Source organism: Oncorhynchus clarkii, chromosome 6 (assembly GCF_045791955.1).
Source record: "Oncorhynchus clarkii lewisi isolate Uvic-CL-2024 chromosome 6, UVic_Ocla_1.0, whole genome shotgun sequence".
NCBI classification, from domain to species: Eukaryota; Metazoa; Chordata; class Actinopteri; order Salmoniformes; family Salmonidae; genus Oncorhynchus; species Oncorhynchus clarkii.
Window position 1 is genome coordinate 21,392,750 of NC_092152.1, and position 19,117 is coordinate 21,411,866.

A 19,117-nucleotide genomic window follows, 5' to 3' on the forward strand; every position below is an offset into this window, starting at 1 on the left:
AACACTATTAAGCACTATTATTGCACACAGTCAGTGCTACTTTTTAGGTCACTTGTTAAGCACATTTTTACTCCTGCACTTGTTTAAGCTTGCCATAATGCCTCTGCTGATCCCATAGATATTGTATGCAGTAATTAATGTGCCTATGAACCAGAGTTGCACTAAGGTGGTGTGCCCTAGTAGGAAGTCCATTGTGAGCAGCTCACCCCGCACAAACATAAATAGCATAAGCATGTCTACTTCTGCTATGCTTCCCAATAAAGCAATGAAAACAATCAAACATCCCAGAAAAGTGCTAAAAAATTTGCCCACATTAACATATGTAGCCTAAGAAACAAGGTTCATGAAGTCATTAACTAGTAACAGATGACATTCATATCTCTGAAACTCACTTAGATAATACCTTTGATACAGTAGTAGCAATACATGGTTATAACATATATCTACAGAAAATACAGAAATGTCAATACGGGCAGTGTTGCAGTCTATATTAAGAACCACATTCCTGTAAAGCTTAGAGCGGATCTCATGTTAAATACTGTTGAAGTAATATGGCTACAGGTGCATCTGCCTCACCTAAAGCCCATTCTTGTGGGAAGCTGCCATAGTGACTGTTAGCACTTTCTGGTCTATCTGGATAATATGTGTGAAATGCTTGACAATGTATGTGATATCAACATAGAAGTATATTTTCTGGGTGATTTTCAATATTGACTTGCTTTCATCAAGCTGCCCACTCAAGAAAAAGCTTCAAACTGTAACCAGTGCCTGAAATCTGGTTTGGGTTATCAGTCAACCTAACAGGGTAATTACAAACAGCACAGGAATTAAATAATCAACATGTGTTGATCACATCTTTACTAATGCTGTAGTGATCACAATATAGTAACCATATCTAGGAAAAACAATGTGCTGAAGGCTGGGCCTAATATAGTGTGAGGTCATACAACAAGTTTTGTAATGATTCCTATGTTGATGATGTAAAGAGTATTTGCTGGTCTATGGTGTGTAATGAGGAGCAACCGGATGCTGCACTTGACACATTTATGAAATTGTCTGTCCATAATACAGACTTCTCAGACTGCTCTGCCTTAACAGCACTATCGACAAGGCAGGTCCTACAGGCCCTTGTTTTGTCGCACCTGAACTACTATTCAGTCGTGTGGTCAGGTGCCACAAATAGGGACTTAGGAAAATTACAATTGGCTTAGAACAGGGCAGCACGGCTGGCCCTCGGATGTACACCGATAGCTAAGATTAATAATATGCATGTCAATTTCTCCTGGCTCAAAATGGAGGAGAGTAACTTCATCACTACTTGTATTTGTGAAAGGTATTGACATGTTGAATGCACCCAGTTGTCTGTTTGAACTACTGGCACACAGCTCAGACACCCATGCATACCCCAGAAGACATGCCAACAGAGGTCTCTTCAGTCTTCAAATGCAGAACAGACTATGGGAGGCGCATAGTACTACATAGAGCCGTGACTGCATGGAGCTCTATTCCGCATCAAGTAACTCATGCAAGCAGTAAAATTAGATTTTAAAAAACTAAAATAAACCTTATAGAACAGCGGGGACTGTGAAGAGAGACAAACAGACACATGCATACACACACACACACATACACATGGATTTTGTGTTGTAGATATGTGGTAGTAGACTAGTGGCCTGAGGGCACACACTTAATGTGTTGTGAATGTATTGTAATGTTTTTTAAGCAAGTTGAGGTTACAACTGCCTTAATTTAGCAGGATCCAGCAGCAGCTAATGGGGATTCATAATAAATACAATTAACTAAGGGTTGAATACTTATTGACTCCAGACATTTTAGCTTTTCAAATTGTTTTTATAAAAAAATATATACATAATTCCACTTTGACATGGGGTGTTGTGTGTAGGTCAGTGACACACAATCGGAATGTAATCCATGAACTGTGAAGTCCTGTGGGTGTATACTGTATATGAAGTAACACATTTAGGGCCCTTCTCGGGAGGGCCATTCTCACCCAGACCACATTAGAGTAGCTGACCCTCAACTGCAGTTTTTATAACTTCCTCTTCGTATGCAGTCACTACCATGTCTGAAGGTTTTTTCCCCCACTGTATACAAAATATACAATTGCTGGGATGGCACCTTTCTCACCTTCTCTCATGTAGCCTGAGAAGCAATCCTCTGCTTGTTATAGTCATTGGTTACTCAGGAAGAGTTAAGTGAAAGAACAGACGTAGCTAGCTACCTGTTTTTAGATTTCTATTGTTGTGGAAATTCTACACAGGGACACTCGAAGTCAATCATAAATTAATCATTGTTTATTTACAGTTAACTGGAGATGTTCCAATAAACTTGATGCACCATAGAGCTCCTGACAGATGTGTACTATCGGGGCAGTCCCATTTAGATCTCTTATATCCTGCTTATATACACGTTACATAGGCATGATTTAACTTATTCATAATTCATCATTAACATTTGGTTCATGCATGTGACAGACCAATACCTCACAAGGCTTCTTGTCTCCAAGCTGAGACCTTGAAACTGAGATATCCTTTCGTTCTCAAAACAAGGTTCTGGGTGTACTGCCGAATTGCAGATACTGATAGTGAGGATTCGTTCAATCAGTTACTTGCATGAACACAGAAATTGGTTATTAGAAAAGCACAAACATAACATTTTCCATCACACTATGCTTGCCTTGAATAGTGCAGTTTTAAGCTCTCTCGCTTTCTTATTTGTCTGAACATGTTTATCTTTCCTAGATCATTCTCTTCCCCATTTCCAAATCAATCCCTATCAACTATCCATCCGAGAGCTATTCTGCTACCTGTTTCTTTTGAATACTTTTTTTCATGTAGTCATTCATGCATCCTATATTTATACAGGTGATGCCCGTCTGATCCTTTTCGATGTAGTCTACACCAGTACCTATGGGTATGGGGTCAGAGGTTAAGTTGGTTTTAATCCTTTCTCTGTTTCTCAGATAGGAGGTGGGAAGAACATCCACCCAGTGGTGACCAAGGTGGCCGAGGGTGTAATTGAAGAGTCCAGGGCTCTGCGTCTCCAACCCTTCAACGAGTACAGGAAGAGGTTCAACCTGAGGCCCTACACATCTTTCTCTGACTTCACTGGTAAGACTACATATTTAGAGTTTGGGAAATTACGATGATACTAAAAGCTTCTATAGAACCATTTACCGGCTGCATCATAAAAGGTTGCATGCGCAGTTGGTATTGGTATTAGTCTTTTATTAGGATCCCCATTAGCTGTTGCAAAAGCAGCAGCTCCTCTTCCTGGGGTCTACACAAAACATGAAACATGACATAGTACAGAACATTAATAGATGACAATAGCTCAAGGACAGAACTGCATCAGTATTTTACTTTTTATTTTATTTTTTACAAAAGGCACATGTAGCCTACATATCAATACATACACACAAACCGTTCATAATCAGAAACCTCTTTGTTTACGAAGCAGTGGATACAATCACATGCAACTTCAAATGCAGATCGTGTAAGTAAACTAACACTTAATCAGATGGTTATCGTCTAAAACATTGCAAATGTCATGAGAGAATTGATTACCTAGCAAGCCAGGGAGGGGAGGTAAAATATCCCAAATAGAGCTAGATAAATCCAGAAATATAATATACTTGTTGATCAAAGCTATAGCTGTTAGTCTTGCTTGTTTTCATGGTCATCACTCACTCATTGTTAATTTTATCAAGGTCTCAACTAGAGGTCGACCGATTATGATTTTTCAACACCGATACCGATTATTAGAGGACCAAAAAAGCCGATATTGGCCGATTCTTTAAAAATATATTATATTGTATATTGAATATGTTTCATTATTTACTTGAGGCTAAATTGATTTTATTTATGTATTATATTAAGTTAAAATAAGTGTTCATTCAGTATTGTTGTAATTGTAATTGTCATTATATATATATATATATTACAACTTTTTAAAAATGTGTAATAATGACAATTACAACAATACTGAATGAACACTTATTTTAACTTAATATAATACATAAATAAAATCAATTTAGCCTCAAGTAAATAATGAAACATATTCAATTTGGTTTAAATAATGCAAAAACAAAGTGTTGGAGAAGAAAGTAAAAGTGCAATATGTGCTATGTAAGAAAGCTAACGTTTCAGTTCCTTGCTCAGAACATGAGAACATATGAAAGCTGGTGGTTCCTTTTAACATGAGTCTTCAATATTCCCAGGTAAGAAGTTTTAGGTTGTAGTTATTACAGGAATTATAGGACTATTTCCCTCTATACCAGTTGTATTTCATTAACCTTTGACTATTGATGTTATTATAGGCACTATAGCATTGCCAGTGTAACAGTATAGCTTCCGTCCCTCTCCTCGCTCCTCCCTGGGCTCGAACCAGCAACACAACGACAACAGCCACCATCGAAGCAGCGCGTTACCCATGCAGAGCAAGGGGAACAACTACTAGAAGGCTCAGAGCGAGTGATGTTTAAAACGCTATTAGCGCGCGCTAACTAGCTAGCCATTTCACTTCGGTTGCACCAGCTTCATCTCGGGAGTTGATAGGCTTGAAGTCATAAACAGCGCAATGCTTGACGCACAATGAAGAGCTGCTGGCAAAACACACTAAAGTGCTGTTTGAATGAATGTTTATGCGCCTGCTTCTGCCTACCACCGCTCAGTCAGATACTTAGATGCTTGTATGCTCAGTCAGATTATATGCATATATCATCAACCATGTGTAGTTAACTAGTGATTATGATTAATTGTTTTTTATAAGATAAGTTTAATGCTAGCTAGCAACTTACCTTGGCTTACTGCATTCGCGTAACAGGCAGTCTCCTTGTGGAGTGCAACGAGAGAGGCAGGTCGTTATTGCGTTGGACTAGTTAACTGTAAGGTTGCAAGATTGCATCCCCCGAGCTGACAAGGGGAAAATCTGTCGTTCTGCCCCTGAACGAGGCAGTTAACCCACCGTTCCTAGGCCGTCATTGAAAATAAGAATGTGTTCTTAACTGACTTGCCTAGTTAAATAAAGGTATAAAAAATAAAATAAAAATTGGCGCCCAAAAATACCGATTTCCAGATTATGAAAACTTAAAATCGGCCCTAATTAATCGGTCGACCTCTAGTCTCGACATCAGAATTAGCTATCCTGTGACAGAGCTTTTTGATGTCGGGATGCGTGCGCATCAATCAAACGTGACATTTGATGATAATCAGAAAATGGCTCCATGGAATTGGGTGCTCATCTGGGTAAAGTCATGAATCCAAAAAGACGGCAACAACCATATGTATTTTCTAATGCATAGTTGCTCTTTTACTAATGAAAAAGCTGACTCGTTTCGACCTCAATTGATGAAGCTTCGACAGAGTGATTTGCGGTCGAAAGAGCACCTACAGTGCCACATGTTGTGTTACAGCCTGAATTTAAAATGTATTAAATTGAAATTTTGTGTCACTGGCTTACAATTTTTTATAAATTAATAAAAAAGGAAAGGCTGAAATGTCTTGACTTACAGTTGAAGTTGGAAGTTTACATACACCTTAACCAAATACATTTAAAATCCCAGTAAAAAAATCCCTGTCTTAGGTCAGTTAGGAACACCACTTTTAAGAGTGTGAAATGTCAGAATAATCAAATCAAATTTAATTTGTCACATACACATGGTTAGCAGATGTTAATGTGAGTGTAGCGAAATGCTTGTGCTTCTAGTTCCGACCATGCAGTAATATCTAACAAGTAATCTAACCAAACAGTTTCACAACAACGACCTTATACACACAAGTGTAAAGGAATGAATAAGAATATGTACATAAAATATATATGATGGCCAAATGGCATAGGCAAGATGCAGTAGATGGTATAGAGTACAGTATATACATATGAGATGAGTAATGTAGGGTGTGTAAACATTATATATAGTGGCATTGTTTAAAGTGGCTAGTGATATGTTTATTACATACATTTTTCCATTATTAAAGTGGCTAGAGTTGAGTCAGTATGTTGGCGACAGCCCCTCAATGTTCGTGATGGCTGTTTTAACAGTCTGATGGCCTTGAGATAGAAGCTGTCTCCAACATACGGATCTCGCTTTCTGGATGATAACGGTGTGAATAGGCAGTGGCTCAGGTGGTTGTTGTCCTAGATTATCTTTTTGGCCTTCCTGTGACATCGGATGGTGTAGGTGTCCTGGAGGGCAGCTGGTTTGCCCCCGGTGATGCGTTGTGCAGACCTCACTACCCTCTGGAGAGCCTTACAGTTGTGGGCGGAGCAGTTGCCGTACCAGGTGGTGATACAGCCCGACAGGATGCTCTCGATTGTGCATCTGTAAAAGTTTGAGTGCTTTTGGTGACAAGCCAAATTCCTTCAACCTCTGCGCCTTCTTCACAACGTTGTCTGTGTGGGTGGACCAATTCAGTTTGTCCGTGATGTGTACGCCGAGGAGCTTAAAACTTACTACCCTCTCCACTACTGTCCCATCGATGTGGATAGGGTGCTGCTCCCTCTGCTGTTTCCTGAAGTCCACGATCATCTCCTTTGTTTTGTTGACATTGAGTGTGAGGTTATTTTCCTGACACCACACTCCGATGGCCCTCACATTCTCCCTGTAGGCCGTCTCATCGTTGTTGGTATTCAAGCCTACCACTGTAGTGTCGTCCACTACAGTTATGGATGAACAGGGAGTACAGGAGAGGGCTGAGAACACACCCTTGTGGGGCCCCAGTGTTGAGGATCAGCGGGGTGAAGATGTTGTTACCAACCCTCACCACCTGGGGGCTGCCCGTCAGGAAGTCCAGGACCCATTTCATCTTTTATTTCTTTCATCACATTCCCAGCGTGTCAGAAGTTTACATACACTCAATTAGTATTTGGTAGCATTGCCTTTAAATGATTTAACTTTGGTCAAACGTTTCTGGTAGCCTTCCACATGCTTCCCACAATAATTTGGGTGAATTTTGGCCCATTCCTTCTGACAGAGCTGGTGTAACTGAGTCAGGTTTGTAGGCCTCCTTACTCGCACATGCTTTTTCAGCCCACAAATGTTCTATGGGATTGAGGTCAGGGCTTTGTGATGGCCACTCCAATACCTTGACTTTGTTGATCTTAAGCCATTTTGCCACAACTTTGGCAATATGCTTGGGGTCATTGTCCATTTGGAAGACACATTTGCGACCAAGCTTTAACTTCCTGACTGATGTCTTGAGATGTTGCTTCAATATATACACATAATTTTCCTCCTCATGATGCCATCCATTTTGTGAAGTGCACTCGTCCCTCCTGCAGCAAAGCACCCCCACAACATGATGCTGCCACCCCCGTGCGTCACGGTTGGGATGGTGTTCTTCGGCTTGCAAGCATCCCCCTTTTTCCTCCAAATATAACGATGGTCATTATGGCCAAACAGTTCTATTTTTGTTTCTTCAGACCAGAGGACATTTTTCCAAAAAGTATGATCTTTGTCCCCATGTGCAGTTGTAAACCGTAGTCTGGCTTTTTTTTATGGCGGTTTTGGAGCAGTGGCTTCTTCCTTGCTGAGCGGTTTTTCTGTAGATATAGATACTTTTGTAATTGTTTCCTCCAGCATCTTCACAGGGTCCTTTTTTTGCTGTTCTGGGACTGACTTGTACTTTTCACACCAAAGTACGTTCATCTCTAGGAGACAGAACGCATCTCCTTCCTGAGCAGTATGACGGCTGTGCGGTCCCATGGTGTTTTATACTTGCATACTATTGTTTGTACAGATGAACGTGGTACCTTCATGTGTTTGGAAATTGCTCCCAAGGACAAGCCAGACTTGTGGAGGTCTACAAAAAATGATTTATTTTGATTTTCCCATGTCGAGCAAAGAGGCACTGAGTTTGAAGGTAGGCCTTGAAATACATCCACAGGTACACCTCCAATTGACTCAAATGATGTCTTGGCTTTAGAAACTTCTGATAGGCTAATTGACATCATTTTCTGGATTTTTTCAAGCTGTTTAAAGGCACAGTCAAATTAGTGTATGTAAACTTCTGACCCACTGGAATTGTGATACAGTAAATTAAGTGAAATAATCTGTCTGTAAACAATGAGCAATAATACACTACATGACCAAAAGCGTTCCTATTCATCCCAAAGGTGTTCGATGGGGTTGAGGTCAGGGCTCTGTGCAGGCTAGTCAAGTTCTTCCACACCGATCTCGACAAACCATTTCTGTATGGACCTCGCTTTGTGCAAGGAGGCATTGTCATGCTGAAACAGGAAAGGTCCTTCCCCAAACTGTTGCCACAAAGTTGGAAGCACAGAATGTCTGGCATCCTCCACATCCAGATTTGCATCTATGTCCTGGCATCCTCCACATCCAGATTTGTCCGTTGGACTGCCAGATAGTGACGTGTGATTCATCACTCCAGAGAATGCATTTCCACTGCTCCAGAGTCCAATGGTGGCAAACTACCACTCCTGATGACGCTTGGCATTGCGCATGGTGATCTTATGCTTGTGTGCGACTGCTCGGCCATGTAAACACATTTCATGAAGCTCACAACGAACAGTTATTGTGCTGACGTTACTTCCAGAGGCAGTTTGGAACTCGGTAGTAAGTTTTGCAACCGATGAGACTATTTTTGCGTGCTACACGCTTCAGCACTCTGCGGTCCCGCTCTGTGAGCTTGTGTGGCCTACCTCTTGGTGGCTGAGCCATTGTTGTTCCTAATGTTTCCACTTCACAATAACAGCACTTATAGTTGGCCGGGCAGCTCTAGCAGGGCAAACATTTTATGAACTGAAAGGTGGCATCCTATGACGGTGCCACGTTGAACGTCTCTGAGCTTTTCAGTAAGGCCATTCAACTGCCAATGCTTGTCTATGGAGATTGCTTGGCTGTGTGCTCAATTTTATACACCTGTCAGCAATGGGGTATGTCTGAAATGGCCGAATCCACTTATTTGAAGGGGTGTCCACATACTTTTGTATATTCGGAAAGTACTCTGACCTACCCATTGACTTTTTCCACATTGTGTTAAGTTACAGCCTTATTCTAAAATATATTAAATTGTTATTTTTTTCCTTCATCAATCTACACACTACCACATAATGACAAATCAAAAATGGGTTTTTAGTCATTTTTGCAAATTTATAAAACCAACAACAACAGAAAATGAAATCAATTTACATACACTATCCGTCAAAGGTTTTAGAACACCTACTCATTCAGGGTTTTTTCTTTATTTTTACTATTTTCTACATAGTGAAGACATCAAACTATGAAATAACACATATGGAATTATGTAGTAACCAAAAAAGTGTTCAACAAATCAAAATATATTTGATTCTTCAAATAGCTACTCTTTGCCTTGATGACAGCTTTGCACACTCTTGGCATTCTCTCAACCAGCTTCACCTGGAATGTTTTTCCAACAATCTTAAAGGAGTTCCCACATATGCTGAGCACTTGTTTGCTGCTTTTCCTTCACTCTGCGGCACGACTCCCAAACCATCTCAATTTGGTTGGGGGATTGTGGAGGCCAGGTCATCTGATGCAGCACTCACTTCTTCACAAATGCTTTTGGCTGTTGTCTGGGCCTCAGGGAATCCAGTTTCCCTGTAAGTAGTGAGCGAGGCCTTTTGCATTTGAGACTAAATTCACTGTGATATCCAACTACATTGAGGCGGATTGGAGGTGCTTGTTCACCTTGTTTGTCATTGTCAGTATCTCACACCATACAACACAGCAAATCAAGAAGCGGTAGGACCCAACTTCCTCTGCAAGTGCTTGTGCCTCCACTTTGGACACAGGATTGTTGATTGTCTGTCTGGCTTCCAGTAATGCCTCCCGAACCTCAGAAGCCTGATACCTGATTGCAGAACACTTTGGAGCCTACTTTCCCATCTTGTCACTCCATGACTTCACGGTTATGTTCACGTGTTTCTTCAAAACACTCCATCTTTATGTGCCAGCTGAAAAGGTGAAGAGCTTTTGCACAAAAACCCAACTGGATCTTTTGAAGATTTGGCAGCATCTGCAATGACAAGGTTTAGAGTATGTGCTCCACATGGGACGAACGTGGCTCTGGGGATATTTTTTGAGCAGTCTGGCTTGTACTTCTTGGTGCTTGCCCTTCATGTTGGTCCCATTATCATAAGCTTGTCCTCTGCAATCTTCAAATGGAATCTTAAGCTCGTTCAGTTTCTGAGATGACAGTGGACAGATTCAAGCCTGTTGAAACATTAACAAAGCCGAGGAAGTGCTCCTTGTTCTCTGGCTTTCCCTTTAAAGCCACGCTTCTCAGAATAATGGACATTTGCTCCTGGTGACTGTCACGTGTACAGTCCAAGATAATGGAGAAGTACTTTGAGTCTCTTACTTGAGTTACTATTTCTTCCAGAAACTTGTCACTCATCTGTATCAGCTCATTCTGTGTGCGCTTCCCAAGGTAATGAGTATGTGTCCCTCCATATTTAATTTTGCTGAGATTTTCCATAACGGGGTCAAATTTTGCAAGTAATTCAACCTCTTTTAGGAAGTTTCCATTATCTGGTTGGAAGAGCTTGTCTGATGGACCCCTGAATGTTTCTTTCAGCCAGAGACTGGGTGATACTTATTAAATGTGTAAGGAGATCCTGCCATCTCTTTCAGCCTCAAATTGTAATTTGAATTTGGTCAAGAGTCTGTCCCCAACTTAGGCGCAGATCAAGTTCTCTCCACTTATTCATATTATCTGTGTGTTCAGGACTACCCTCATGGTGTTTCAGAATGGTGTTGATATTTGACCAGTCATTCACACCTTCCTTTATTATTTTGTAGTCTTTTGTAGAAAAGAGCTTACAGCAAAAACAATAGTGTTGTTTTTGGTTATGAAAGCCAGCTCCTGGTAATCTTTCCCCCATTTGACAGCTGTATCTGTAATATGCCTGAATGGAAACCTCTTCTCGACTTGTCTTTAGGGTCATAACAATCCATTCCTGGTTTGAATGGACCTCCGTGCACCAACTCAGTCCTCATAAAGTCTGTTAAGACTGGGGGCCAATCTGCTGGGTCATTTAGTGGAGCAGCAACTGTTCTATTAGGGTCTGAGCTGCTTGTATCTGATGCTGGCTGTACACCTCTGATTGTGCTAGTACTGGCTGAGGCTGCCTGTATTTCACCTGGGTCTGTGTTAGTACTGGCTGAGGCTGCCTGTATTTCACCTGGGTCTGTGTTAGTACTGGCTGAGGCTGCCTGTATTTCACCTGGGTCTGTGTTAGTACTGGCTGAGGCTGCCTGTATTTCACCTGGGTCTGTGTTTGTACTTGCTGAAGACTGCTGTATTGGGTCTGTGTTAGTACTTGCTGAAGACGGCTGAATTGGGTCTGTGTTAGTACTTGCTGAAGACGGCTGTATTGGGTCTGTGTTAGTACTTGCTGAAGACGGCTTTATTGGGTCTGTGTTAGTACTTGCTGAAGACGGCTGTATTGGGTCTGTGTTAGTACTTGCTGAAGACGGCTGTATTGGGTCTGTGTTAGTACTTGCTGAAGACGGCTGTACTGGGTCTGTGTTAGTACTTGCTGAAGCCGGCTGTACTGGGTCTGTGTTAGTACTTGCTGAAGACGGCTGTACTGGGTCTGTGTTAGTACTTGCTGAAGCCGGCTGTACTGGGTCTGTGTTAGTACTTGCTGAAGCCAGCTGTACTGGGTCTGTGTTAGTACTTGCTGAAGCCAGCTGTACTGGGTCTGTGTTAGTACTTGCTGAAGCTGCCAGCTGTACTGGGTCTATGTTAGTACTTGCTGAAGCCAGCTGTACTGGGTCTGTATTAGTACTTGCTGAAGCTGCCAGTACTGGGTCTGTGTTGGTATTTGCTGAAACCGGCTGTACTGGGTCTGCGTTAGTACTGGCTGAGGATGGATGTGGATCAACTGAGTCTGTGATTGTACTGGCTGATGATCCAGCATATCCTCTACTGACAAACTTAAGCATAGTACCTGTAAATTATAGATAACAATACTATTATTAATTTTATCAGCTGCATCAGGCCCATTCAAACTGGCTCCCCCAGATTTCCTTTTATACATTTTCAAATATAAAATACTATTTATACTCTGACTTGGCTGAATACTTGATGGTTATTATTTACTGAGAGATGTGCATCCATATTTCCCAGTATGCCCAGCTAATCAACATTTTAAATTCAATATATAAATCAATAGTCAATGTCAATCCATTGCTTTCCAGCTTGCATTAGTCCAGAGCTGTAACTAAACCTTGACTGAGAGACTAGATAATCATTGTCTTGTTTTTAAATGATTTGCACCTATGAGGAGTGCCATCACACCCATATATTGTCTGAACTGGTTCTCAGAGGTTGCTGCTGGAAAGCGCGGGTTTCATTTTGTGCACATGCATATAAACACATGTTCACGCGCGACACGGTTATCTTTTCTGAACTGCAGTTTATAAACACATTTGCCCCAAATGGATGTATTTCACTCTCACTTTGTCAGGCACAAAGTCACAACACAGCCATGGAAGTGACTGGCAAGCAAGACACAGATAGACCAAGATATGCTCTGCCCAGCTAGGTTAGCAAGACACAGACTAGAGAGATGCACTGAAAGCTAACATGAAGATATTTTTGAGAGGAGTTATGATAAAGATGTGCTTAATGCATCAATTTTTTTTATATATTTTTTTATTTAAATAAATACTCCAAGCTTGGGTTTTGGATATGAACTTCCACACCGGTGATGGGCAAATAATACATTCTATGAGTAAAGGAACAATTCGGCACATATTGTGCTCAGTACTTAACGGTACTGTTATTTGCTGACATCAAACTTGGAGAGGAGAGAACACAAGTTTACCTGATTGCTGTTCCCGCAATTCACTCATGGTGTTTTATTTTTTCTCTTTTCGTGACCAGAAGGATAGTTCAGCTTTATCCTCTCATGGAAGTTGTAAACATTGACACCCACTTTGACATGAGGGGGAGGTAGGGCCCTTGTGTAATTTGTGGGGCCCTACACAACTTCCACAGTGAATGTATAGGGCTGACCGGCTCTGATTTGGGGAGTTTCTCCCGTTCTTCTCTGCAGATCATCTCACGCTCTGTCAGGTTGGATGGGGAGAGTCGCTGCACAGCTATTTTCAGGTCTCTCCGGAGATGTTCGGACGGGTTCAGGTCCGGGCTCTGGCTGGGCCACTCAAGGACATTCAGAAACTTGTCACGAAGCCACTCCTGTGTTGTCTTGGCTGTATGCTTAGGGTCGTTGTACTGTTGGAAAGTGAACCTTCGCCCCAGTCTGAGGTCCTGAGCGCTCTGAAGCAGGTTTTCATCAAGGATCTCTCTGTACTTTGCACCATTCATCTTTCCCTCGATCCAGACTAGTCTCCCAGTCCCTGCCACTGAAAAACATCCCCACAGCATGATGCTGCCACCACCATGCTTCATGGTGCTAGGTTTTCTCCAAACGTGACGCTTGGCATTCAGGCCAAAGAGTTCCATTTTGGTTCCATCAGACTAGAAAATCTTGTTTCTCATGGTCTGAGAGTCCTTTAGTTACCTATTGACAAACTCCAAGCGGGTTGTCATGTGGCTTCCGTCTGGCCACTATACCATAAAGGCCTGATTAGTGGAGTGCTGCAGAAATGGTTGTCCTTCGTAAAGTTTCTCCCTTCGGCCAGTTCTAGGAAGAGTCTTGGTGGTTCCAAACTTCTTCCATTTAAGAGTGATGGAGGCCACTGTGTTCTTGGGGACCTTCAATACGGCATAACATTTCTGGTACCCTTCCTCAGATCTGTGCCTCAACACAATCCTGTCTCGGAGCTCTACGGACAATTCCCTCGACCTCATGGCTTGGTTTTTGCTCTGAAATGCAATGTCAACTGTGGGACCTTATAGACAGTGGTGTGCCTTTCCAAATCTTGTCCAATCAATTGTATAATACCACAGGTGGACTCCACGTTGTAGAAACATCTCAAAGATGATCAATTGAAATTTGAAAAATTGAAAATTGAAAAATTTCGAGTCTCATAGCAAAATGCTTATCTAAGGTATTTCTGTTTTTTTTTTATTTTTAATACATTTAACTTTTCTAAGAAACCTGTTTCTTTTTGTCATTATGGGGTATTGTGTGCAGATTGATGAGGATATTTTTTCAATCCATTTTAGAATAACGCTGTAACGTAACTAAATGTGGACAAAGTCAAGGGGTCTAAATACTTTCTGAATGCACTGTATAGTGTAGTTTAACATGATTATTTTATGACTACCTCATCTCTGTACCCGACACATACAATTATAGGTTAAGGTCCCTAAATCGAGCAGTGATTTTCAAGCACGAAGACCAGGGAAGTTTTCCCATGCCTCGCAAAGAAAGGCACCTATTAAAAAAAAAATAAAAAAAAATCTACCTATTGATAGATGGGTAAAAATTTTAAAAAGCTGACATTGAATATCCCATTGATTATGGTGAAAAGTTATTAATTACACTTTGGATGGTGTATCAATACACCCAGACACAACAAAAATGCAGGCGTCGTTCCTACTTCAGTTCCCGGAGAGGAAAGAAACCACTCAGCGATTTCAACATGAGGCCAACGGGGACTTTAAAACATTTACAGAGTTTAATGACTTTGATAGGATGGATCAACAACATAGTAGTTACTCCACAATACTAACTTAAATGACAGAGTGAAAAGAAGGAAGCCTGTACAGAATAAAAATATTAGAAAACATCCATCCTGTTTGCAATAAGGCACTAAAGTAAAACGGCAAAAAATTTGGCAAAGAAGTAAAACTTTGTCCCGAATACAAAGTGTTATGTTTGGGGCAAATACAACACATCACTGAGTACCACTCTTCATCATTTCAAGCATGGTGGTGGCATCATGTTATGGGTATGCTTATCATTGGCAATAACTTAGTTTTTTTTTTTACAAAAATAAACTGAATACAGCTATAAGCACAGAGGAAAAACCTGGTTCGGTCTGTTTTGGGAGACACATTCATCTTTCAGCAGGACAATGACCTAAAACACAAGGCCAAATATACACTGCCGTTGCTTACCAAGACGAAAGTGAATATGTCCCTGAATGGCCGAGTTAGTTTTGCCTTAAATTGGCTTGAAAATCGTGTGCAAAGCTCTTAGACTATTGACTTAAGGGTGTGCATACTTATGTATTCAATTTTCTATAAATTTGCTCAAATTTGGGCTACACACTCACTGACACGTACATGTTGTTTTACTCTAGGACGCCCACAGGCCTCATAAAACTAATCCGAAGGCCCCCCAGTACCAGTCAAAAAATGTATGGAAGTACAGTATATATGGAGACTGTTTAGTGACAAAAATAAGGGTAGAAATACATGTAAAAAAATAAAAATAAAAATACAAAACCTTCCAAACTTCCTTTAGGTAGTCCCCAAAAATGTTATTTAATGCGTTTGTATGGGCTAATAGCAGTAAATCCATATTTTTTAAATATATGTATATATATATTTCAAAGGGTATTTAAAAATCTAAATCAAATAGCAAAATAATCCTTGCTATGACCTGCTTAAAACAATTCCATATAGCTTAGTAGTACCCCCCCACCCCCCCAGATTAGACAGGGATTAGACTCTTATAGGTTAAGAAGCCAACTACAGTCTGTCGTCCTGTCATCTCAAACCAGTCTTGTCTTTAACTTCATGTGTTTCTGATGAACTCTTTTATACTTCTCTACTGTATTGTATACACCTAAATGGTGGAACCAGCTTCGCCCTACCGTCGGGACAGCTGAGTCCCTGCACAACTTTCAAAAAATTCTGAAAAACCTACCTCTTTACGAAGTACTGTGTCCACAATTGTTCATCAATTTTAAAATAAGGCTGTAACATAACAAAATGTGGAAAAAGTCAATGGGTCTGAATACTTTCTGAATACACTGTAGCTATCTTAAGATAAAGGCACTAACTGTAAGTCACTCTGGATAAGAGCATATGCTAAATAACCAAAATGTAATTTGCTTTAAATGTGCCCTATTGATGTAATTGTGCTGCAACTGAATTGCTCTTCTGGGACAATATAGATCTATTCTATTGTTCTTAGGTGAGGAGGAGATAGCCAGGGAGCTGGAGGAGCTCTATGGTGACATCGATGCGCTGGAGTTCTACCCCGCCCTCATGCTGGAGAAGACACGCCCCAACGCCATATTTGGCGAGAGCATGGTGGAGATGGGGGCTCCGTTCTCCCTGAAAGGCCTTCTGGGTAACCCGATCTGTTCCCCTGAGTACTGGAAGCCCAGCACGTTTGGAGGCCAGACAGGCTTTGATATAGTCAACTCAGCCTCGCTGGAGAGACTGGTGTGTCTGAACACTAAGTGGTGTCCGTACGTAGCCTTCAGTGTGCCTCCAGCTGGGCAGGAACCGCCGCCAAGGAAACCGTCCACTGAACTGTAATCCATGGTTACGTTAGTGTTGTTGTATGGTATTATTGTAATGCCCTTGCCCACCTTTGATGCCTGTGCTGTATATTATGTTTACAATGCAAGGACTGCATTTATGAATCATCACCAAGTTCCCTATGTACGTTGTACTTTGTGAACATGAAAAGTAGCCTGGATTAAAAACTCATAAAATAGTGAAATAGTTTGTAATAAGGTTTATTTGATATTAATTTAGGTCTACATTACAGTACATCCATAATGATCTAGCTATGGTCATTGATTTAACAGTATTTTTGCAAAAAGGTAGAAATGAAAATCACATTTGAAACTGTATAACAGAATATTGTCAAATGAAGTACAGCATTGTTATTGTTGGCCATTCTTGAGTAAATAAAAAATCTATTTGATACAGTACTATTTTTGTTTGTTTTACTTTACAGTATGTGAATGTTAGATCTGTTTCAAATAACTTTCATATTTTTAGTTACTATTTTATCAGCCATACAAAGGTAACAAGATCACTAAAGATTGATATTTTTATACACCAAAATAAATATGTAATATTACAAAATAAAAACCTTTGTTTACGATCACTTCTGTTGACATTGTCATTGTTAGGAACAATTGATACGGTACATGTTGTTGAAACAAATACAATGATAAAAAAACAGAATTCTAAATTGTTACACAGTGATGTCTGAGGGATGAATTTATGGTGGTAGAAAAGGAAATTCATGAAATTGAGACATTTCACTGAACATAAAGTTAACTGATCCAGATAATGAAAACACAAAATCACTGATCATCTCAATTTTGGGTCCGCTGGGTCTCAGTTGAGACTTAAGCCCTGTCGTCATAACATCTTCCTTTGGTTTCAGCACAGAAGTAACAGTCTGTTTATGGCCCAACAGAGAGAGAGGGGGGGTTACCTGAATAGGAAGTGTACAGCAACAAAGATTGCAATATTTTGTACACCGCTGTTTTCTCCTTGGCTTTTTTCATTGTAGAATATACAACTGATAAAAATGTATTTGCCACATTCAAAGTAGTTTATGAAATATATAAATATAATTGACATGTACACAACACTATATACTCAGTAAAGTCAGAAACCATGGCATGTAGAGGATTATGGAAGCAGTTAATACTTTTTTGCCTATATTACATTGTTTTTGCTTCCTATGAATGTATTATTTTAGGCCTAAAGAACCATTATGTAACTGACATTTGTAATACACATTGAAGCCATAATACATTGTTTCCCTATTCAAAGGTTTCAGTAGTAAGAAAATAGAAAACTGAGCAGAAATAATGTTATTGAATAAATTATTCTCATGATTTTTCTTTGCGAAGGACAGAAACAGAATACATTGACATTACTTTGTTATTGACACATTTGTAGCTGACTGGTACAGTATGTGTAGAGCATTTAGGTTGATTAATAAAGGCATCAGAGTAAAGGCAGTTGTCCTATAGTCTTCAGTGGATGGTTCCAGAATCCAGATGGATCCCTCTTTCTGATACACACACATTCTCCTCACCACCGTCAGAACAAGACAGTTGAAATGTGAAGACGACCAACAATCCAGCCAAACTCTCCAGTGGAGACTAATGGCAACATCTGTGTTGGAATAATCTCTCCATCTGCCTTTCCCTCTTTTTCTAGTTACTTACTCTGGTGCACGGTAGGAGCCGATTGGTCATGCTCCTGACTGTGGGCCAATCGGGAGCTGAGCTGGGGCCCTGGTGCAGTAGCGGTGGTAGCATTGATCTGGGTGACGGCTGCCACTGTCGTGGTGGTGGAAGCAGGGACTGCTGGGTAGAAGTGGACATCAACGGCGACGGTGGTAAGGCCCAGGGAGATGCAGTGGGAGAGGAGGAGGGGGGCATTACTGTGGCAGATGCTGACACTGTGGCGGACCGGTGTGGCATAGGGCTCAGCTGTCTGGAGGGTCAGGGAGGAGCGCAGGCTTTCCTCACGCACAGGAGGTGGGGAAGGAGAGAGAGAGGGGGGATGGGGTAGGATTTCTTGGCCCTGGCATTGTCCGTATTCTATTCCTCCGCCCCCCCAGTCCTCCACACACTGCAGCTGGATACTGGGCTGAGACAGGCTGCATTCCTTCTCTTCATCCAGGAAGTGGTCAACCTGAAGTGGAGAGGATCCAGACAGCTGCTGCAACTGAATTTGTAATATATTGGTATGGTAATGTGTGGGAAATGTTATATTTGACCCAATTTTACATATTCATGCACGCGCACACACACACACACTGACCTGTGTGTCTTCGCTGGGCTCAAGATAGGTCTCTGCTATAAACGAGTGTTCTGGAGTGTGCGGGGGCTGTGTCTCATCAGAGGCTGGGTCTATCATTACAGTGACTGGGCTGGGGGCAGGAGGCCTGGCGCGTGTATCTGATGTGTTGGGGCTTTGTTCAATCACAGCCACCAAATCATCATCCTCAAATGCCCTTTCAGAACAGAGGATACATATACTTAATATTAGCCATTAGGGAAAGTACGGTCCTATTTTCATAGAGATATCCTCCACAACAAAAACAATAACGCTGAAACCAGTCACCTGTTCTCATAGGTCCTCCCAGTGTCCAGACGTTCAGCATGTCTGCATGGGACGCCCAGGTTCCTGGGAACTGTGGAAGACAAGGCTAATGGGATTCAATAAGAGAAATTAATATTTCCACTTCTGACTCCATGCAGGGT

General features: G+C 41.1%; 1 protein-coding gene across 3 annotated transcripts in view; it reads left to right on the forward strand.

Moving 5' to 3' along the window:
* LOC139410773 (prostaglandin-endoperoxide synthase 1) overlaps positions 1 to 16,811 on the forward strand; it is a 62,304-nt gene extending 45,493 nt beyond the window's left edge. For all 3 annotated transcript variants that reach the window (XM_071156262.1, XM_071156261.1, XM_071156260.1), the window contains 2 exons: positions 2,984 to 3,131; positions 16,063 to 16,811. In XM_071156262.1, the coding sequence (XP_071012363.1) occupies positions 2,984 to 3,131; positions 16,063 to 16,412 (498 nt within the window). In that variant the 3' untranslated portion in view covers positions 16,413 to 16,811. The remainder of the gene's footprint in view (positions 1 to 2,983; positions 3,132 to 16,062) is intronic.
* Positions 16,812 to 19,117: the final 2,306 nt, after the last annotated feature.